Source organism: Blennius ocellaris (assembly GCF_963422515.1).
Source record: "Blennius ocellaris genome assembly, chromosome: 12".
In the NCBI taxonomy this organism is placed as follows: Eukaryota; Metazoa; Chordata; class Actinopteri; order Blenniiformes; family Blenniidae; genus Blennius; species Blennius ocellaris.
The window spans coordinates 16519609-16535942 of NC_137661.1; the positions used below are offsets into that span (position 1 = coordinate 16519609).

Consider the following 16334-nt stretch of genomic DNA (forward strand, 5'->3'; position numbering starts at 1 on the left):
TTCATGTCTCTATTTTGAATTCCCTCTTGTCGAAGAGAGATCCACTCGGATTGTGCCTTTGTTTTAGTAAAAACAAATAGAAATTTTGACTATTCATACACTGGAGTGAATAGTAAGGCTGTGTGATTAAGGTGTGGAAATTACAACGATGTGTTTAAGAACTGCAATTTGAATTTGTCATCAGTAAACAAAAAACTGCAAGAAACTTTATAGAGTTTCTTGCAAAAACAAAAATCAAAACAAAAAAACAAAACAAAACTTACATCTTTTTAGGGTGCTGAATCTGCTTTCAGTCTTGTGACGCTGGTTAAAGCTCTCTCGAAGATGGATTGACAAGGTTTCCAATGTGTGAATGACTTCTCTGGTATTTTTTGGTTTGGTCAGATCTAAATGCATGATGAACAGTCTTAATGATTGTCAGTTTTGGACGTATCTTTAAAAACATGAATACAGTTCATTTCTTTTTGTGTGTCTGTTCATGAGATATTTCTATTATTTTCACTCTCGACAGGATGGCTGTTAAGAGGCGTCAAGAAACAGTGGCTAGAATCCGGTGGATTGGGCAAGAGAGGAAGGATGTGAACTGTCACTAGAGGAAACATAGACAACCAACAGGCGCCTTTGGTCCCACATCACACATTTCCGGTCCCAAGTTGCCCATCAAGAAGTGTTTGAAAGCCACCATTGCAGCTTATTTATATCTCTTTCTTCTTTTAATGAGCACATCCTTTGACAGGACATTCATTTTTTTTCAGCATTGAAAAGCATTACTTGTTGATACATTTTGTACATTCACTAAACATTTATCATCCAGAATGATTCATCATAGACACCCATCCAGTGGAGACTTAGACATGTCTGAACTGTTTCAAACACTATTATCAACATAAGAGCCTCTAATTAGTGCATCCAAAGATTAAAATGGAGAAGTTTTATCATTTTTATTAAAACAAGAACTCACTTTGTTTCACATCTTTCCTTGTCAGCCATTTGTTGTTTGATATCATCAGTATGTATGTTGTGCACAATTGTAGCTTCCCCCAGAAACTTTTAAATATCTAATGTCATCAGTTTGTTTTGACATATTTTAACAGGTTTATTTTTTCCCCAGGAGATCATCAGTGCATAATCCCACTGAGTTTAGAATTTGCATTAGATTACACATTGAAGTACTTTATTGGAAATAATTATACATTGGGGGGGGGGGGGGGGGTCATGCAAAAGTCATGCAAAGAAGATAGATGTTTTAACATCCATTTTTTTTTTATTTTAAAAGAACTTTACACTTTACACTTGACAGTCATACTGGTAGTGCCAATAAAACACAAAGTACCAACAGGTAATTCTGCTTTTTGGCTGTGCAGTAGGATTAGAAAAAAAAAAAAAATCCTGAGAGGAAAAAGACTCTTATGTCCAGTGTAGGAAGGGGCGGCAGAGGAGGGGGGTGGGAAATTCCATTGAAAATCCCAACAGTGATGAAAGCTTCCAGGAAACTTGGACCAAGGGAGATAAGTGTATAAAAGCAAGGACATCAGTACATAAAACTCAGAATCATTCCATTCGTGGACAAACTAAGGCTGAGAAACGAGAAATACTAAGAATCTTCTAGGTCATCACTCAGATTATAAAATGGTCAGTGCAGAGATATTTATTTATGAACTTCTGATTATTGCCAGTGTGTGGTATGATATCCTTTTAACACATCTTTTTGCTTATTTTTTTACAGGAGACCTGCTTTGGAAAACTCATTGTCTCATGGATCCACTTGGCCTTTCTTTGCACAGGCAAGCACATTTTTTGCACAGCCTTTACTTTTGCACTTTCAACTTTCGAAAGTGAACATAACTTTTTAAACATGTATTTTTTTTTTTTTTTTTAAAGCATCATTGTCTAACATATGTCTTTATTTTCTATCCTCAGTGCTCTGCATGTGGACCCGTGTTGAGGGCTGGTCTTACTACTACTCAAATACCACCATGAACTGGCAACAAGCTCGAGCCTGGTGCAGGGAGAGCTACACAGATATGGTGGCGATCCAGAATCAGGAGGAGATTGAGCATCTGAACACCTGGCTGCCCAAAACACCCACGTACTACTGGATTGGTATCCGCAAAATTGGTCACGTGTGGACTTGGGTAGGGACCGGCAAGACTCTGACTGCTGAAGCAACCAACTGGGCGAAAGGCGAACCAAACAATGGCAAGAGACGATCAAATAAAGGAAAGAATGAGCACTGTGTGGAGATGTACATTAAAAGGGATCAGCAGCCCGGAAAGTGGAATGATGAGAGATGCACTAACTTAAAGACGGCTCTATGCTACACAGGTAACCACAAATCTGAGTTTGAGACACTGAAACAACATACTTTTATTATTGTTGTTCATTATTAGGTAACAGTTTTAAGTAAAGTGTGTATTATGCGTTGATCTTTCCACTGAGCAAGATGTAAGAAAGTCTTCTTTTTTCCCCCCAGCTGCGTGTAAGAATGATTCATGTCTCTATGGAGACTGTGTGGAAACCATCAACAGCCACACGTGCAACTGCTTTGAAGGTTTTTATGGAGAAAAGTGTCAGCATGGTAAGAACATTTGTTTTTTCATTAAATTATAAAACATTTTCAGCCTACTAATAACACTTCTTATCTAATTATACATTGCTTTTTTCTTCTTATTATTTGCAGTCATCAAGTGTAACCAAGATGAGGTGATTGTCCCAAACAAAGGAAGCGTAAACTGCACTCACATATATGGGGAATTCACCTTTGAGTCCTCGTGCTCTTATTCCTGTGAGGAAGGATACCGGCTGAGCATGCCAAGACCTCTGAAGTGCACTGCCTCAGAAAACTGGTCAGAGGAGCCATCTACGTGTGAATGTGAGTTGAAGAGTGTTACAAGTTTGAGTCCCATTCACCAGCGGGACTTAGATCTCAAAGTCAATCTGAGCCCATTGATATTCTTAAGATTTATGTAATTGAGTTTGGTGCACTGTATCTTGCTCTGTCCTATACAGTGGTTCGGTGTCAGGAGCTGTCAAGTCCTGCAAGAGGATCCATGAAATGCTCTGATCCTCTGGGCCCCTCCAGTTACCAGTCCACCTGTGTCTATACCTGTGATGAAGGCTATATTCTCGCCGGTTCCACATCCAACACACTGCAGTGTGAAGCATCAGGAAAATGGAACGCCTCACACCCCTCTTGCATTGGTACAGTAGACATAATGTTGTCCTAATTTGCTTGAATTTATGAATTACATCACACAAAAGTAAATATCTGCACCTGAGAGACACATTTAAATATTAGTTATCGAGTAAAAAGCATCCACTGACTTTTTCTATTGTCCCTCTGCTCTCCAGCTGTCCAGTGCCCTGACCTTCAGGATCCAGAGAATGGCGTTTTAGGCTGCAGTGATGATGCCGACATGAGGTTCAACTACGGAAACACCTGCAGCTTCAGCTGTGCTCCTGGCTACCGTTTAGTGGGACCGAGCACAGTAACATGTACATCAGCCGCTCAGTGGAGTGAACAGATGCCTCGCTGTGAAGGTGAGGAAACACACAGTTTGACCTACCATTCTTGAAAACTGAGCAGCGTCATTGTGTTTTGTGACAGTTTCACTAAATGTGGATTTTCTATTTTTTTATGTTAGCCATCACTTGTCAGAGTCCAGAGGGAGAAGCTCATCTCATCACCAAGTGCAGCAAACCTCTAAATAAACTGGAGCCAAACTCGACCTGCAGCTTCAGTTGTGAACTGGGCTTTGAGCTTCATGGAACACATACAACTAAGTGTTTAGAGGACGGACAGTGGAAACATTCTATACCGACCTGCAAAGGTGAGGAAGCTTCCACTCACATCAATATACAATTCTGTTAACATACAACAAAGGCTCTCACAGTGTGTTGTGCTAGGACTGACAACTAATTTGTTTTCTTTCCTGTTGTAATTTGTAGTAATAGGTTGTCCATCTCCAGAGAGTCCAACAAATGGCCAAGTGATGTGTAGCCTTTCCGAGTCTTCACCTGTCTCTCCTGGGAGACCCAATCCACTTGGCGTAATCTGCACTTTTAGCTGTGACAAAGGCTACGAGCTCCAAGGCGCACTCAACACAAAGTGTACTCATTCAGGCCGATGGACTGCCAGTGCACCAAGCTGCACAGGTACACATGAGCTCCCATTTTACCTGCACTCTCCTGCTTTAGTCAAATTCTCAAGTTTAAAAAAAAAATATGCTCTCTCTTTTTGTATTCCCCAATAGCCGTGAGGTGTCCATTGGTTGAAGCTCCGGAAAATGGTTATATAAACTGCTCCAACAACGAGTCTGCTTACAACTCACAGTGCTACTTTGGATGCTATGAAGGTTACCTATTAGATGGACATGAGCTATTGATCTGTGGTCATCATGGCAATTGGACTGGAAAGACACCTTCCTGTCAAGGTAAACAAAAAAAAATTATAATAATACACCCACAATAGATCTTATTTAAGATATGTGCTATTGGTCAAATTCCAAATTTAAATGTGAAAGGGCAAATAACTAATTTCTTTATGGGTTTTTTTTTTCAGCTCCAAAACCAGTCACTGCTATTGCAGCTGGTGTAACAGCAGGGGGCACTGCCCTGCTGTCGGGTCTGTCTTTTACTATGTGGCTCTTGAAACGCCTGAGGCAGAGAGCAAACAAATTTGAATTGAACAGGTGAGGCAAGCGTTCATCTGATATGAAGAATGTGTTTCTTTGCTCAAAAACCTTGAATTGCAGTGCTGATCATCTTCTTTCTTTTCTTACAGCGTCTCTGAAATTGATCCTCCTCCGCAGGTCTACAAAAACAGCATCGACAGCCTCATATAGGTCACCGTTGTTCAACAGAGGCAATACCAATAGTAATAGTGATATACTTCTGACTGCGTACCAGTCTGGTAATAGTAAAAAATGTAAATGTTCTTCATCTATACAATACAAGTTGACAGTTTAACTCAAAGTGTCACAGTTGACAGTTGTGAGAAGAAATGTTTTCGATATAAATTAGAATTGAATGATTGCATTGTGCCTTCCTGGAATTGTAAAACAATCATTGTTTGTTCTGCAATGTTTATCAGACATCCATTTACTCCCAAGGGGAGGTTTATTTGGAACATATTGTTCTACGGTTTTTATGAATTGCCAAAAAGTTGTCTCTATTTTATGATACTTCAAAAGTTAGATTATGTCACTGCATAACTGTGAATTATTCCATTACAAGAATTGCAGTATTTGTGTTCTATTTATTTATTTGATGGTTTTTATGTATGAAATATTATTTCAGAGTTGTACTTGTGCTGTGATTATTATTTTGTACTCATGTGAAGTTTTTTTTTAATGTATGGACCTAATAAACACTGCTAAACAAAAAAACTCTTAACTGTCATTTTCTTTTGTGAAATTTATCTTTTCATGCAAGTCCCAGTACTTTCATCAATTACTGATAACATGTCAAGCTGTGTCATCACTATACCATAAAAGGTCAAAGCCAACCAAGGTCTGAAGTGGCCTAAAGTTCAGGCAGACTTGATGATTCAGCACTCACTTGTAAATAACACCAAAGTACTCCCACACGATGAACAATGACATCTATCCTGACCCTAAGACACTGTGTGCTTTTGTAAGAGATCCGGGAAGACCCTTTTCAAAGGGAGCACAGACCTCATGTCCCCATTTATCATTCCATTTTCTGCAGAATTCATGACAGAGCAGGGTAGATGGATAGCAGTGATATGTGAGGAAGGAAGCACTATATTTCAGGGCAATCTGTTTTACACATCATCACTATTGTTTCAATGAATACAGTGCCTTATATGTCAGCATTTTAGTGCAACAACATCAACATTTCATATCATATACCTTTCCCACAGCAACTCTGGCGGCTTTGCTTCTGTGCAAGTTACCAATATAAACTTCACACGACTCTTTCAGGATGTGAAGGGCTTGACACACTAAAATGAAAAAATAAATAAAAGAGGAATGGAAAGACAAACATGTTGTCATGTGAAATGTTTGATTAATTAATGAATTCTCGGTCTTAGATCTATATAATGAATATTTTATTAACACAAAACATTTATGTTTTGTAGAATTATTTCCTTGTGTTTATTAAATTAAATTTTATTTGATTTTATTAAATTTTATTCTCACAGAGATCTGACCTTAAACCCAACTTTTACACGGTCAGGTGGGATTTTCCATAAGGTTTTTGTTCCCCTCACTCAACAACTAATTCAACAAATCCATCATCACTTTCATTCAATCTGAAGTGTAAACATCCAGGTATTCTATGATAATGTTGCATGAATAACCAAAGAAAAATTATAAAAGGCCGGCATTGATCGTTGTGGTGCCAAACTAACAGGCACTTGCTGCACTTGCTGCACTGCAGTAGTATCAATTTATGTAATGTTCCATTAGGAAAACTAACTTTTAATTAATACAGCAGGTTGTGTCAAATGATTTTGAAAACGTCTTGTTGACAATATCACATCGATTCTGGGTAAGTTTTTCTGTTGTTGTTTTTATTTAATTCACACATTGAATTTTTCTCGATGATATTCATCTGTATTTTTGCTCTTCCACGTTATCCTATCCTTCTTTATTTTTCAGTGGACAGAAAACTGTTTTGAGTCTGAAGATGAAGTTGGGTCTAATTCTCATTCTTGGTGGGTTTTTGTGTGATTAATATTACCAAATGTGCAACAGCACAAATGTTGGCTGGCATTTTACATACAGTATTAGTGCATGGTAACCATGTAACTCTGAAGTAATGCATTGATAGATGTCATGATCCTTATTGTTTTCTAGGTCTATTTTTAGTTGAAACTACTCAGGGATGGACGTATCATTTCTCAAAAAGCACCATGAATTGGAGCAAAGCCAGACAGTGGTGCCAGGCCAATTTCAACGACATGGTTGTGATCCAAAACCAGAGAGAAAATGACTATGTGGTCTCACTGCTGCCAAACAGAACAAAGAGTCCATATTACTGGATTGGCATCACAAAAAACCACATGAATGAAAGCTGGACTTGGATTGGGAATAACAGCACATGGATCGGTGAGCATTCATGGGCACCAAACGAACCAAATAACAACTTCAGCACAGAGTTTTGTGTGGAAATCTACGTCAACATGGGACCAAACAGAGGGAAGTGGAATGATGAGAAATGTGCCAATAAAAAATACGCAGTCTGCTACAGAGGTATGTATTGTCAAAAAACTTTTTAAGGTAGCCAAAAGTAATTAAAGTCATTATCTATACTAACAAAGAAAATGAAATGCTACAGTCCCTTCAGTAGAAGATGTTGATTTATTGGTCTGCTTGCTCTCAACAGACCAGTGTAATGCAACGACGTGTGAAAGAGGAAGATGCCAGGAGACCATAGAAAACACAACCTGCCTCTGTGAGCCTGGTTTTACTGGAGACAGGTGCCAAAAAGGTGAGAGAAAAACACATCAGAAGCTCTCCCCTGTGACTCCTAAGGTAGCAGTGATATCTAAAGGCTTTTAAAAATATGAAAACGTAACTCGCATACTGTACTTAGAAGCCAGATTGCTTTACTTTCATTAATAAACTATTTACAGATTTGTTGTGTTCTCTTTATGTAATGTCCTCCACACTTTTCTGTCCGCTTCATCATTAAACTCACCTGTTATTGTTGTTGAACGCCAGCAATACATCATCTGTTCAGCATCTGTTTCCTCTGTTTCCTTTTGGCTGACCAAGGTTCACATTGAAAATACAGACTGAAACACATGTATCAGCATCTTTAAAATGATGTGTTTGGGGTTTTTTCTTTCTTTAAAGAGATAGGTATTTAAGATGTTATATAATTGAACTTATGTTCAACCTATTTGTGCCCTCAGCTGTGGAGTGCCCCCCTCTGTCTCGGCCTGATAATGGATACCTCAGCTGCTTGGACGGATCTCAGATATTCAACACAACCTGCCAGTTTACCTGTGAGCCAGGCTTTCACATCAATGGCTTATCAACTGTTACCTGTGGGATCAATGGTGGCTGGAGTGGCCCAATACCTTCATGTGCAAGTAATGACAAATTCTGACTAAAGTTGGCTGTTTAATGCACTTATGTCATTGTGTCTCTGCTCTAGCAGTTCCAGAGAGTAATAACACTGAGTCACACGTTTCGTATGCCTAATAATGTCAGTTTTTGTTTTTCAAAGTCTTTAAACAGGCTCTGTTGGCTGTAGTCGGGTGTGGAGCCATCTCTGCCCTCTGCTGCTTCTGTTTTTGCTGGATGAAACGCAGAAAAAGTCAGTATTTCTCAACGACACTTCATAAAAATGGGAAACTAGATGCATTATTTCCACATGTCTCTATAGTGATCTCTTTATCTGTTCTGTTCTCACAGGAAAGAAACTTGCTCAATTAAGGTCAGTGTTGAAATTAAGCGTTTTTATCAAATACAACTCCACCCTGTCAAATGCAGTAAGATACCTTTTCTATATTTGCAGTATATTTTCAACTTTAGGGCCTAATTGCAATGTGTTTTCCTTTACAGGCAGCTTGAAGAATCAAAATGTCCATCCAATAACGTGTATGCATGAAAGACAAGAGCCAATTTATGTATCTCTAAAATAAACTGTCTCTCTCTCTCTCTCTCTCTCTCTCTCTCCCTCTCTTTCCCTCTCCCTCCCTCTCTCACCCATACAGTGACCCCTCAATGCACTTGTAACAATTAACCCTGAACACTCATTTATCTTTGTGGCTTGATGTGTTTAACATTTATTTTTAATTCTTAATCAAGCAAGTTACATAATTAATGGGTTTACTTGCTTAAATATAATTTCTTTGCATTAAATGTTTCATGTCACGTGTTTACCTGGAAGAATCCGTTTGTTGCCTCAACTACATATGTATGTGTTTGCAAGTTGAAATAAACCAGATGAAAAGTTACGTAAAAGACACTGTGTGTGGGTGTGTGTTCATGTGTGTGTGTGTGTGTGTGTGTGTGTGTGTGTGTGTGTGTGTGTGTGTGTGTGTGTGTGTGTGTGTGTGTGTGTGTGTGTGTGTGTGTGTGTGTGTGTGTGTGTGTCAATGTGATAGGTTACGCGATGCCCTTCCCAGTAGGAAGTCATAGTAGAAGTGACATTACAAAACCGACCATTGACTCATTCCCTGAAGGGAAAATAATTAGTTTTTGACACTGACAATATGTACGCGCAGATATATAAAAACAAACCATGACTGACTGAAGACAGATTGAATGGAATGGTAAGATTTCTTTCAAAACCAGAGCCAAAGTTGTCATTTCGTGCATGTATAAATCCTTTCGTTGTCATGTGCAGATGTAAGATTTTCTTCTCACTTTCAGATGATCGGTGACTTCAGACAGCTGTTTCATTTCTGGGTGCCGGTTGCTACGATAATTGCATTTATCCAAGGTAAGTCAACAGATGATGTAAACGGTTTATTTTTACAAGTTCACATTTGTCTTAAAGTGCAAATGCCACATTTAGACAGCGACACCAGAGGAGGAGCAGACGCATGGACGTACAACTACAGCAGTGGGCCGAATCAGAGGTGGCCTGAGGCCCGCAGTTGGTGCCAGAAGCACTTCACAGACATGGTGGCAGTGCATAACAAAGAAGAGGCAAATTTCCTAAACAATCTGCTGCCTTTTCATCCAAAGTATTACTGGATAGGGGTTCACAAAGAGGCTGATGTGTGGACTTGGGTAGAATCCAATAAGACTGTACCTGAAGAAGTCCAGAATTGGGCACCAGGGGAACCAGATAACATAGCAGGTCAGGACTGTGTGGAGATGTACATCAAGAGGGAGACAGATACCCTCAAGTGGAACAATGAGAAGTGTCGCCACAAGAAAGGAACAGCTTGCTACACAGGTACAACTCTCTCCAACTAGTTTCATAGTGGAATTTGCTGACATACATATCTATTGTAGCGAATACAATTTTTTTTTCTTTTCTTTTTTTTAAGTCTCTTGCACACAGGAGTCCTGCAGTGTTCATGCAGACTGTGTAGAGACGGTGGGAAACTACACCTGCAAGTGTCATCCTGGCTTCCAGGGTCCACGCTGCCTGGAGGGTGAGCAAATGTTATTCACACTCAACACTGTGCGGATTATATCATTGCTACAGCAGAATAGAACGAACAAATCAGCATGTAGGATTATAGTTGATGACTGTGGTTGCCGAGTGTAATTTTGTTATTCAACCATTAACTGTTAGTTCTTTATTGGTTAATATCTAAACTTATCTAAACAATAGCTAATTGTAAGCCATTGGCTTTGGTTCAGGTATTAAACCAGATGATGTTCTAATCCCATCATTGACTGTTTGATGTCTGTCTCAGCTTATAGATTGTGACAATGCCAGGCGAGCACATTGCATTCTCTTCCTCACTGTTGGTGTATGAATGTCTCTGTGTATGTGACTGAGTGGAAGCGATCACCAGTTTCAAGTGCTTTTATACTGCCAAATGAATGCTAAGTGCAGCCTTTGAGAACCATAAAATACACCAAAATAAATGATTTTAGAAATCTCAAAATGGGACAAAAAGCTTTAATATTTTCCTTATTTAGAAGGGGTCCACTTGAAATTACAGTAATCTCCCCATTCCATATAGTTTTGTACATTGCAAAGTAATACCATTATTTCCAATGTGTTGATAAAAGTCATGTTTTTTTTTGTTTTTGTTTTTTATTATTAATAAAATAATTAAATCCACTTTTCCTTTCTTTCAGCAATTGCTTGTGAACCCTTGCCAGAACCACCACAAGGTTCCCACCACTGTTTTTACCCCTATGGGGCCAATCGTTTCAATTCTTCCTGCTCTTTTCATTGTGAACTTGGCTTTCGACTGGTAGGTGCGACCCAATTGCTTTGCCAAGGCAGTGGACTCTGGAACCACCCTGTTCCTAAATGTGAAGGTAAGACCGCTGAATAAGGAAAATAAAAAAAATAAAAAAATCGTGACATGGGTCAAAGTTAAGAGTTTTTTCTTCTTCTTTTTTTTTTTAAATTTAGCTGAACAGTGTCCAGATCTAAACTTCGCCAACTTCAGCAATGGTAGTATAAACTGCAGCCATCCCATCAGGGCTTATAGCTACAACTCCACCTGTGGGTTCAGGTGTAATGAGGGGTATGAGCTCATTGGACCGAAACAGATAAACTGTGACCACAAAGGGTTGTGGACGGATAATGTCCCAGCATGCAGAGGTAAAGTGACTCTCAATACATCAGAATGCATGCAATGTAGATTAAACTTAATGTTTTAAACACCTTATATAGTCACTGAAATTAAAAATTCTTGGTAACTAAATTCTTTCTTCTGTTTGTGAAATACTCTCAACTGTCAATTTTCAACTGATCCTTCTATCCCTGTTGTAATACATGAACCCTAGCAACAGGTTGGCACAATATTTTACTTAATGAGTAGTCACTTCCTGCCTAGACTACAAAGCAGTACATTATCAGGTCATGCCTGTTATCACTTTACTTCACACTCATTGGTGTTTGTACCTGGAAAACAATATTGTGATCTAACAGGGCGAGGAACTGACTGTTTTCCTTCACTGTAAATTATGCTGATCTGATTATCCACGGCACCACATCATGCTGAAATCATGTTCATGAAAGTGTAGTGTTAACAACAAGTTGTTTAATCTGGCAGGATTTATATGATGGGCATTGTGTGGGCTTCGACTGATTTCTATATGTCCCACTACAGTGAAAAAATGCTCCCCCGTTTACTTTCCTGCAATGGGAAATGTGACATGTGTGGACTCCGTGGAACCGTTCTCCTTTCGCTCAGAGTGTAACTTCACCTGCCAGGAGGGCTACTACCTGACTGGAGATAAAACAATCATTTGCCTCGCCTCAGGACACTGGAACAAACCTTTGCCTACATGCACAGGTTAGAAACTATGCATTGACTCTTTACCATACCCAAACCTAAGTATAGAAATTACACATTGTTCTGACGATGAGTAACAGTTTTCTCTGTTTTATTTTGTTTTTGTTTTTTGTTTTTCTAGTGGTACAGTGTAACAGTCTAACTGCTCCACCCAATGCCAAACTGCAATGCAGACACCCAATAAGAGAGCACAGCTATGGCTCAACATGCTTTGTGCAATGTGGAGATGGATTTGATCTTATTGGTACAAACATGTCGAAATGTTCTTCACAGGGAGACTGGAGTCACACACTTCCTCTTTGCAAGGGTATGACAGTGTGACTGAGTGTTGAAGAGAGTGTTGAAGAAATATAATTAAAGTATTATCAGAATAAATAAAAAGTCACTAATGGTTATTTTTGCTCTTTCAACTTAAACACTCATAAGATTAGTATGAATGAGGTGTACCGGTAATTGGTCTGTATTTAACACTTTTTGACACAAAAAAAGGGTGAACATATTTTCTTTTCTTACTAAATGGAACATTTTGCACTCAATGTGTTTCCCCGAGTGTATGACAAAAATGTTTATTTTACGCAAAGCTACTTGGGGAGAAAACAAAAACGCCTAATGTTTTTCCTATAATGTGTTGATATCATTAATCACCATGTCAGCGTATGATTTCATTGCTTTATCCTTTCCGTTCTTTGTTCCCATTCAGCAAAACGGTGTGCCAGACTGAGCTCTCCTAACCATGGCTCCTTCGTCTGCACTAATCCTCATGGGGAGTTCAGCTTTGGTTCTCAGTGCACAACAACCTGTGAAGAAGGATTTGTCTTAAATGGGACTGCTGGTACTGAGTGCAACTCTCTGAGCAAGTGGAGCACAGAAATCCCTAAATGCCAGGGTATGATATACATGCAAAGCCCTTAGATTGATGTTTTAAACAAAGTATTTGATTCAGAAAATATTCAGAAAAAATTGTTTTCTCTTACATTTACATTTTGTCTCACAGCTAGAAGATGTCCCCGTCTGAACTCACTCTCTCACGGCTCCTTCGCCTGCTCTCATCCCCATGGAGAGTTCAGCTTTGCTTCTCAGTGTGTGTCGAGCTGTGAGGATGGTTTTGTACTCAATGGCACAGCGAACACAGAGTGCACCTCTTTGGGAATGTGGAGCAGCGATTTACCACTTTGCTTGGGTAAGACCAATATTTTACCTATACAGTATATGAATGATAATCATACATTTCAAAGCTCATTGCATTGCAATCTGTATGAAAAGTGCTATGTAAATATAGATTGATTTGATTTGGTTTGATTTGATTTACTAAGACATGTAAACTGTTTTTAGGACTCTTAAGATAACAATGTTGCATTTCTTGAGTGAATAAAACAAATTTTGCTGCTTGCTATTTTTAACCCTTGCAGCCCAATGATGTGTCACTCTCAAGTACGGTAAAGTTGGAAAGATATTCACAGATTTGGACTCCCGGAATCAATATCTTTACAACTTTACCGAGCTCAATTCTCAGTCCTTCCCTTCATGGATGCTTATTGCGCTGAGATCCCTACTGAGGTTTCAGCTTTGGTTCTCGATGCACATCAACCAGTGAGGATGTCTTCCTCCTGACTGCTGGTACACAATGCACCTCGAAGGGCACGCGGGGCAAAGACATTTTGCACCTGACATTTGTCAGGGTAACGAAGCTAAACAAGAGAGAGCTTGACTTGTCCTGTGGTTCCTCTTGTCACCTGGCTATATGGGTTGTGGGTTTACATTAATTTAGTAATCTATGTCATAAAATTGTCATGGATTGAGTAAGAACTTGGGTGACCAAAATGCTTGAGAAAACAGATAATTGCCCCATCAATAAAACATTTGATTTCCACATCAGTGATCGTGAGGTTTTCATCTGATTCCTTGTGTTTAAGAATGACAAGGACCTTCTAGTGTGGCCCACTGAAACAGCATTGAAGACCTGCTTCTTCTTTTTCCTTTTTTTCCTAGGCTTTATGTTTTTTACACAGGCAATTTTACTGAGACAAAAGTTCTCATTTTCACCAGACCTGCTGTTATGTCTTCCTATCTACAGCTCGTCAATGCCCCCTACTGGCAGAGGCACCACTGCATGGAAAGATGAACTGCAGTGATCTCAACTCTCCCTTCAGTTATGGCTCACACTGTAACTTTGAATGCAGTGAGGGTTTCAGATTAAAGGGAGCATCAACAGTGGCATGCAACAAGACAGGCCTTTGGAGTCAAGAACCACCCACCTGCCAGCGTGAGACATTGCCTTCCACTCAATGTTTATGTAACACTAATGTTGGTTAGAAAATACCTGATCAGAAGTACACCTCGTGTTCTTTTCTTTTCAGCTGTACAGTGTGAGGCCATCAACACTTCGTCACCCCTGTCAGTGAATTGCTCTCATGATGTGGAGAATTTCGGTTTTGGTTCTCGGTGTCTTTTCACCTGTGACGCGGGATTCTCCCTCGATGGCACAGCAGAGCTGATTTGTTCCTCCACTGGGGCTTGGAGTGACAACCTGCCTCAATGTGCAGGTACTTTCCAAATAAACCTGTTAAATAACCTTAACAAGTGTAATTGTTGACCGACTATGTCTGTGATGAAATGAGAAGAGTTTCATACTTATGCTGTTCAAGGTTTGCCAACAAGGACCATCATGCTGCTGTACTCTGGCGTCGGCTTGGCTTCCTTCGTTGTGCTACTTGGCTTGCTGGGACTTATTTTGTTGGGAGTGACACAATTTCGGAGTAAAGGTGAGACATACTCTTAAGAAGCTAATTTAAACGTGTACACATGCTGTATATACACAGAGTAATTTGTTTCCATGTGTTTCAACATTCACAGAAACTCCAATCACGCCTGATGTGTCTGCGTGGGATGATGTGGTATTATTAACGTTACACTGTAAATCCACAGATCCACGAGTTAAACCGGCTGAATGGTCTTCACTTATATGAAACATTTTCACAGCTTCAACAGTCTCAAAGAGCTTCATATTGGTAGAAAGAGTCCCACATGCATATTCATTATGAGTGAATCAAAACTTAAACTCACACATTCTTAAGCTGATCAGTTGCTCCACCTTTTGGGTTTAAGTATCCCAGATAGAAAGACCAAGCAGTTATTAAGTAGTAATGTTGATTTAGATTTTCATACTTCATGTCGAAGTAGGTATTTGTCCTATAACTCTATGTATGCATTGTATATTAATTAAAATTGATTGCATATTTTGATTTGTGTCCTACTCGTGTCTTGATTATTTGCCGATTAGAAATGTAAGAAGTGCATTTCCTTTTTGGTTTTAGGTTCATTTTCATTTCATATCAAATCAAAGGCCCATAAAATCACTCTTTTGATCCATCAGCAACGCCCCATGTCATGTGATACAATGTGGGATGACCTGAACTTGCCAGTGCCTCAGTAGCAGCTCTGTTTACCCACATCTGACACGTGCATACTGTTTGGTCAATTGAAGAAGTAGGAGACTAATGAAGCTTGCCAAACAGCCAAACAAAGTGTCAATTTAGCACATTTAGTGAACAGAAAGGCAACGTTGGAATGTAATTAGGAGGTGATCCATTATCAGCCTCAGCTCAATGTGTCAACCTGGGCACTGATCCAACACTGAGGGTCAAGTCACTCCCCATATTTATTAGATATTTAAGAATATTTCTCATTAGGAATTGCATTAAAAAAAACTGTCTAAACATTTTACAAGCACCAATCTAAAATATAAATCATGAATGCGATGTTTTGTTACAAAAGCAATATAAAAATTTGTTTATTTGTTCCATCTGATTTGCTGAATATTTTATGTATGTGCTGCAAAAGGCCTTAGGAGTATCTTCATCAAAGCATGTGCATCTGTCTTGGCACTACAACAGCATGAAGCCAATTATAGCAGTTAAGAGACAGAGGGTTTGTGGCCTGCGGTTGGCATGAGGGGTGCAATAAATAACCGAACTGTTGACAGGAAACTGTTTGGCTACCATCAGAATAATAATGAGGTTATTGCTACCTGCTGTGTCCATATGATCATGGTTTGATTTTTATTTTTTTTTATCCTACCCATGGCTGCTGGCAACCATATACGCATGCCAACCGTGTGCAGAATTACACATGGGGAAAAGAGAAGGCCCTGCAGGTGACTGCCTTGGCTTCCTTCCCTGATATTTAAGTCTGCTTTTTCGTTTTTCCTCTCCTCATCTAACCAAAGACACAAGGAAATGCATTATGATCCTTCAGGCCCTACAACAAAGAGTGTTGTTCCTCCTAACACATGAGCATGCACACAAGCACATGCCAGCAGACACTTCAAGCAGATACAGAAACGGATATGAAGGGACTCGCAGAAACACACAGAAGTATACGCTGCAGCACACTTCTTTAACTCTGGTTGGCAGTAGCG

The 16334-nt window shown here is 39.4% G+C and overlaps 2 protein-coding genes across 4 annotated transcripts; both read left to right on the top strand.

The window, feature by feature from the left end:
- Positions 1-1563: 1563 nt before the first annotated feature.
- selp (selectin P) lies at positions 1564-15098 on the top strand. Its single transcript, XM_080505736.1, has 26 exons — positions 1564-1632; positions 1727-1784; positions 1921-2325; positions 2474-2578; positions 2681-2872; positions 3010-3201; positions 3352-3540; positions 3645-3830; positions 3949-4155; positions 4254-4433; positions 4562-4691; positions 4784-4811; positions 5640-5727; positions 9328-9423; positions 9499-9885; positions 9980-10087; positions 10746-10931; positions 11029-11220; positions 11732-11917; positions 12039-12224; positions 12618-12803; positions 12912-13097; positions 13992-14180; positions 14275-14460; positions 14563-14679; positions 14771-15098. The coding sequence occupies exons 1-26, from the start codon at positions 1630-1632 to the stop codon at positions 14881-14883; spliced, it is 4281 nt and encodes a 1426-aa protein (XP_080361862.1). The 5' UTR covers positions 1564-1629; the 3' UTR covers positions 14884-15098.
- Positions 6376-8904, top strand: LOC308137091 (L-selectin-like). 3 transcript variants are annotated; one of them, XM_080505667.1, is made up of 8 exons: positions 6376-6516; positions 6627-6682; positions 6825-7220; positions 7354-7458; positions 7886-8065; positions 8203-8292; positions 8391-8412; positions 8541-8904. In XM_080505667.1, exons 2-8 carry the CDS (start codon positions 6655-6657, stop codon positions 8584-8586), a joined length of 867 nt encoding a protein of 288 aa, XP_080361793.1. In that variant the 5' UTR covers positions 6376-6516; positions 6627-6654; the 3' UTR covers positions 8587-8904. The 3 variants fall into 3 exon arrangements, with proteins under 3 accessions (XP_080361793.1, XP_080361791.1, XP_080361792.1); XM_080505665.1 differs by having other exon boundaries at positions 8391-8904; XM_080505666.1 differs by lacking the exon at positions 6627-6682 and having other exon boundaries at positions 6378-6516; positions 6837-7220; positions 8391-8904.
- Positions 15099-16334: the final 1236 nt, after the last annotated feature.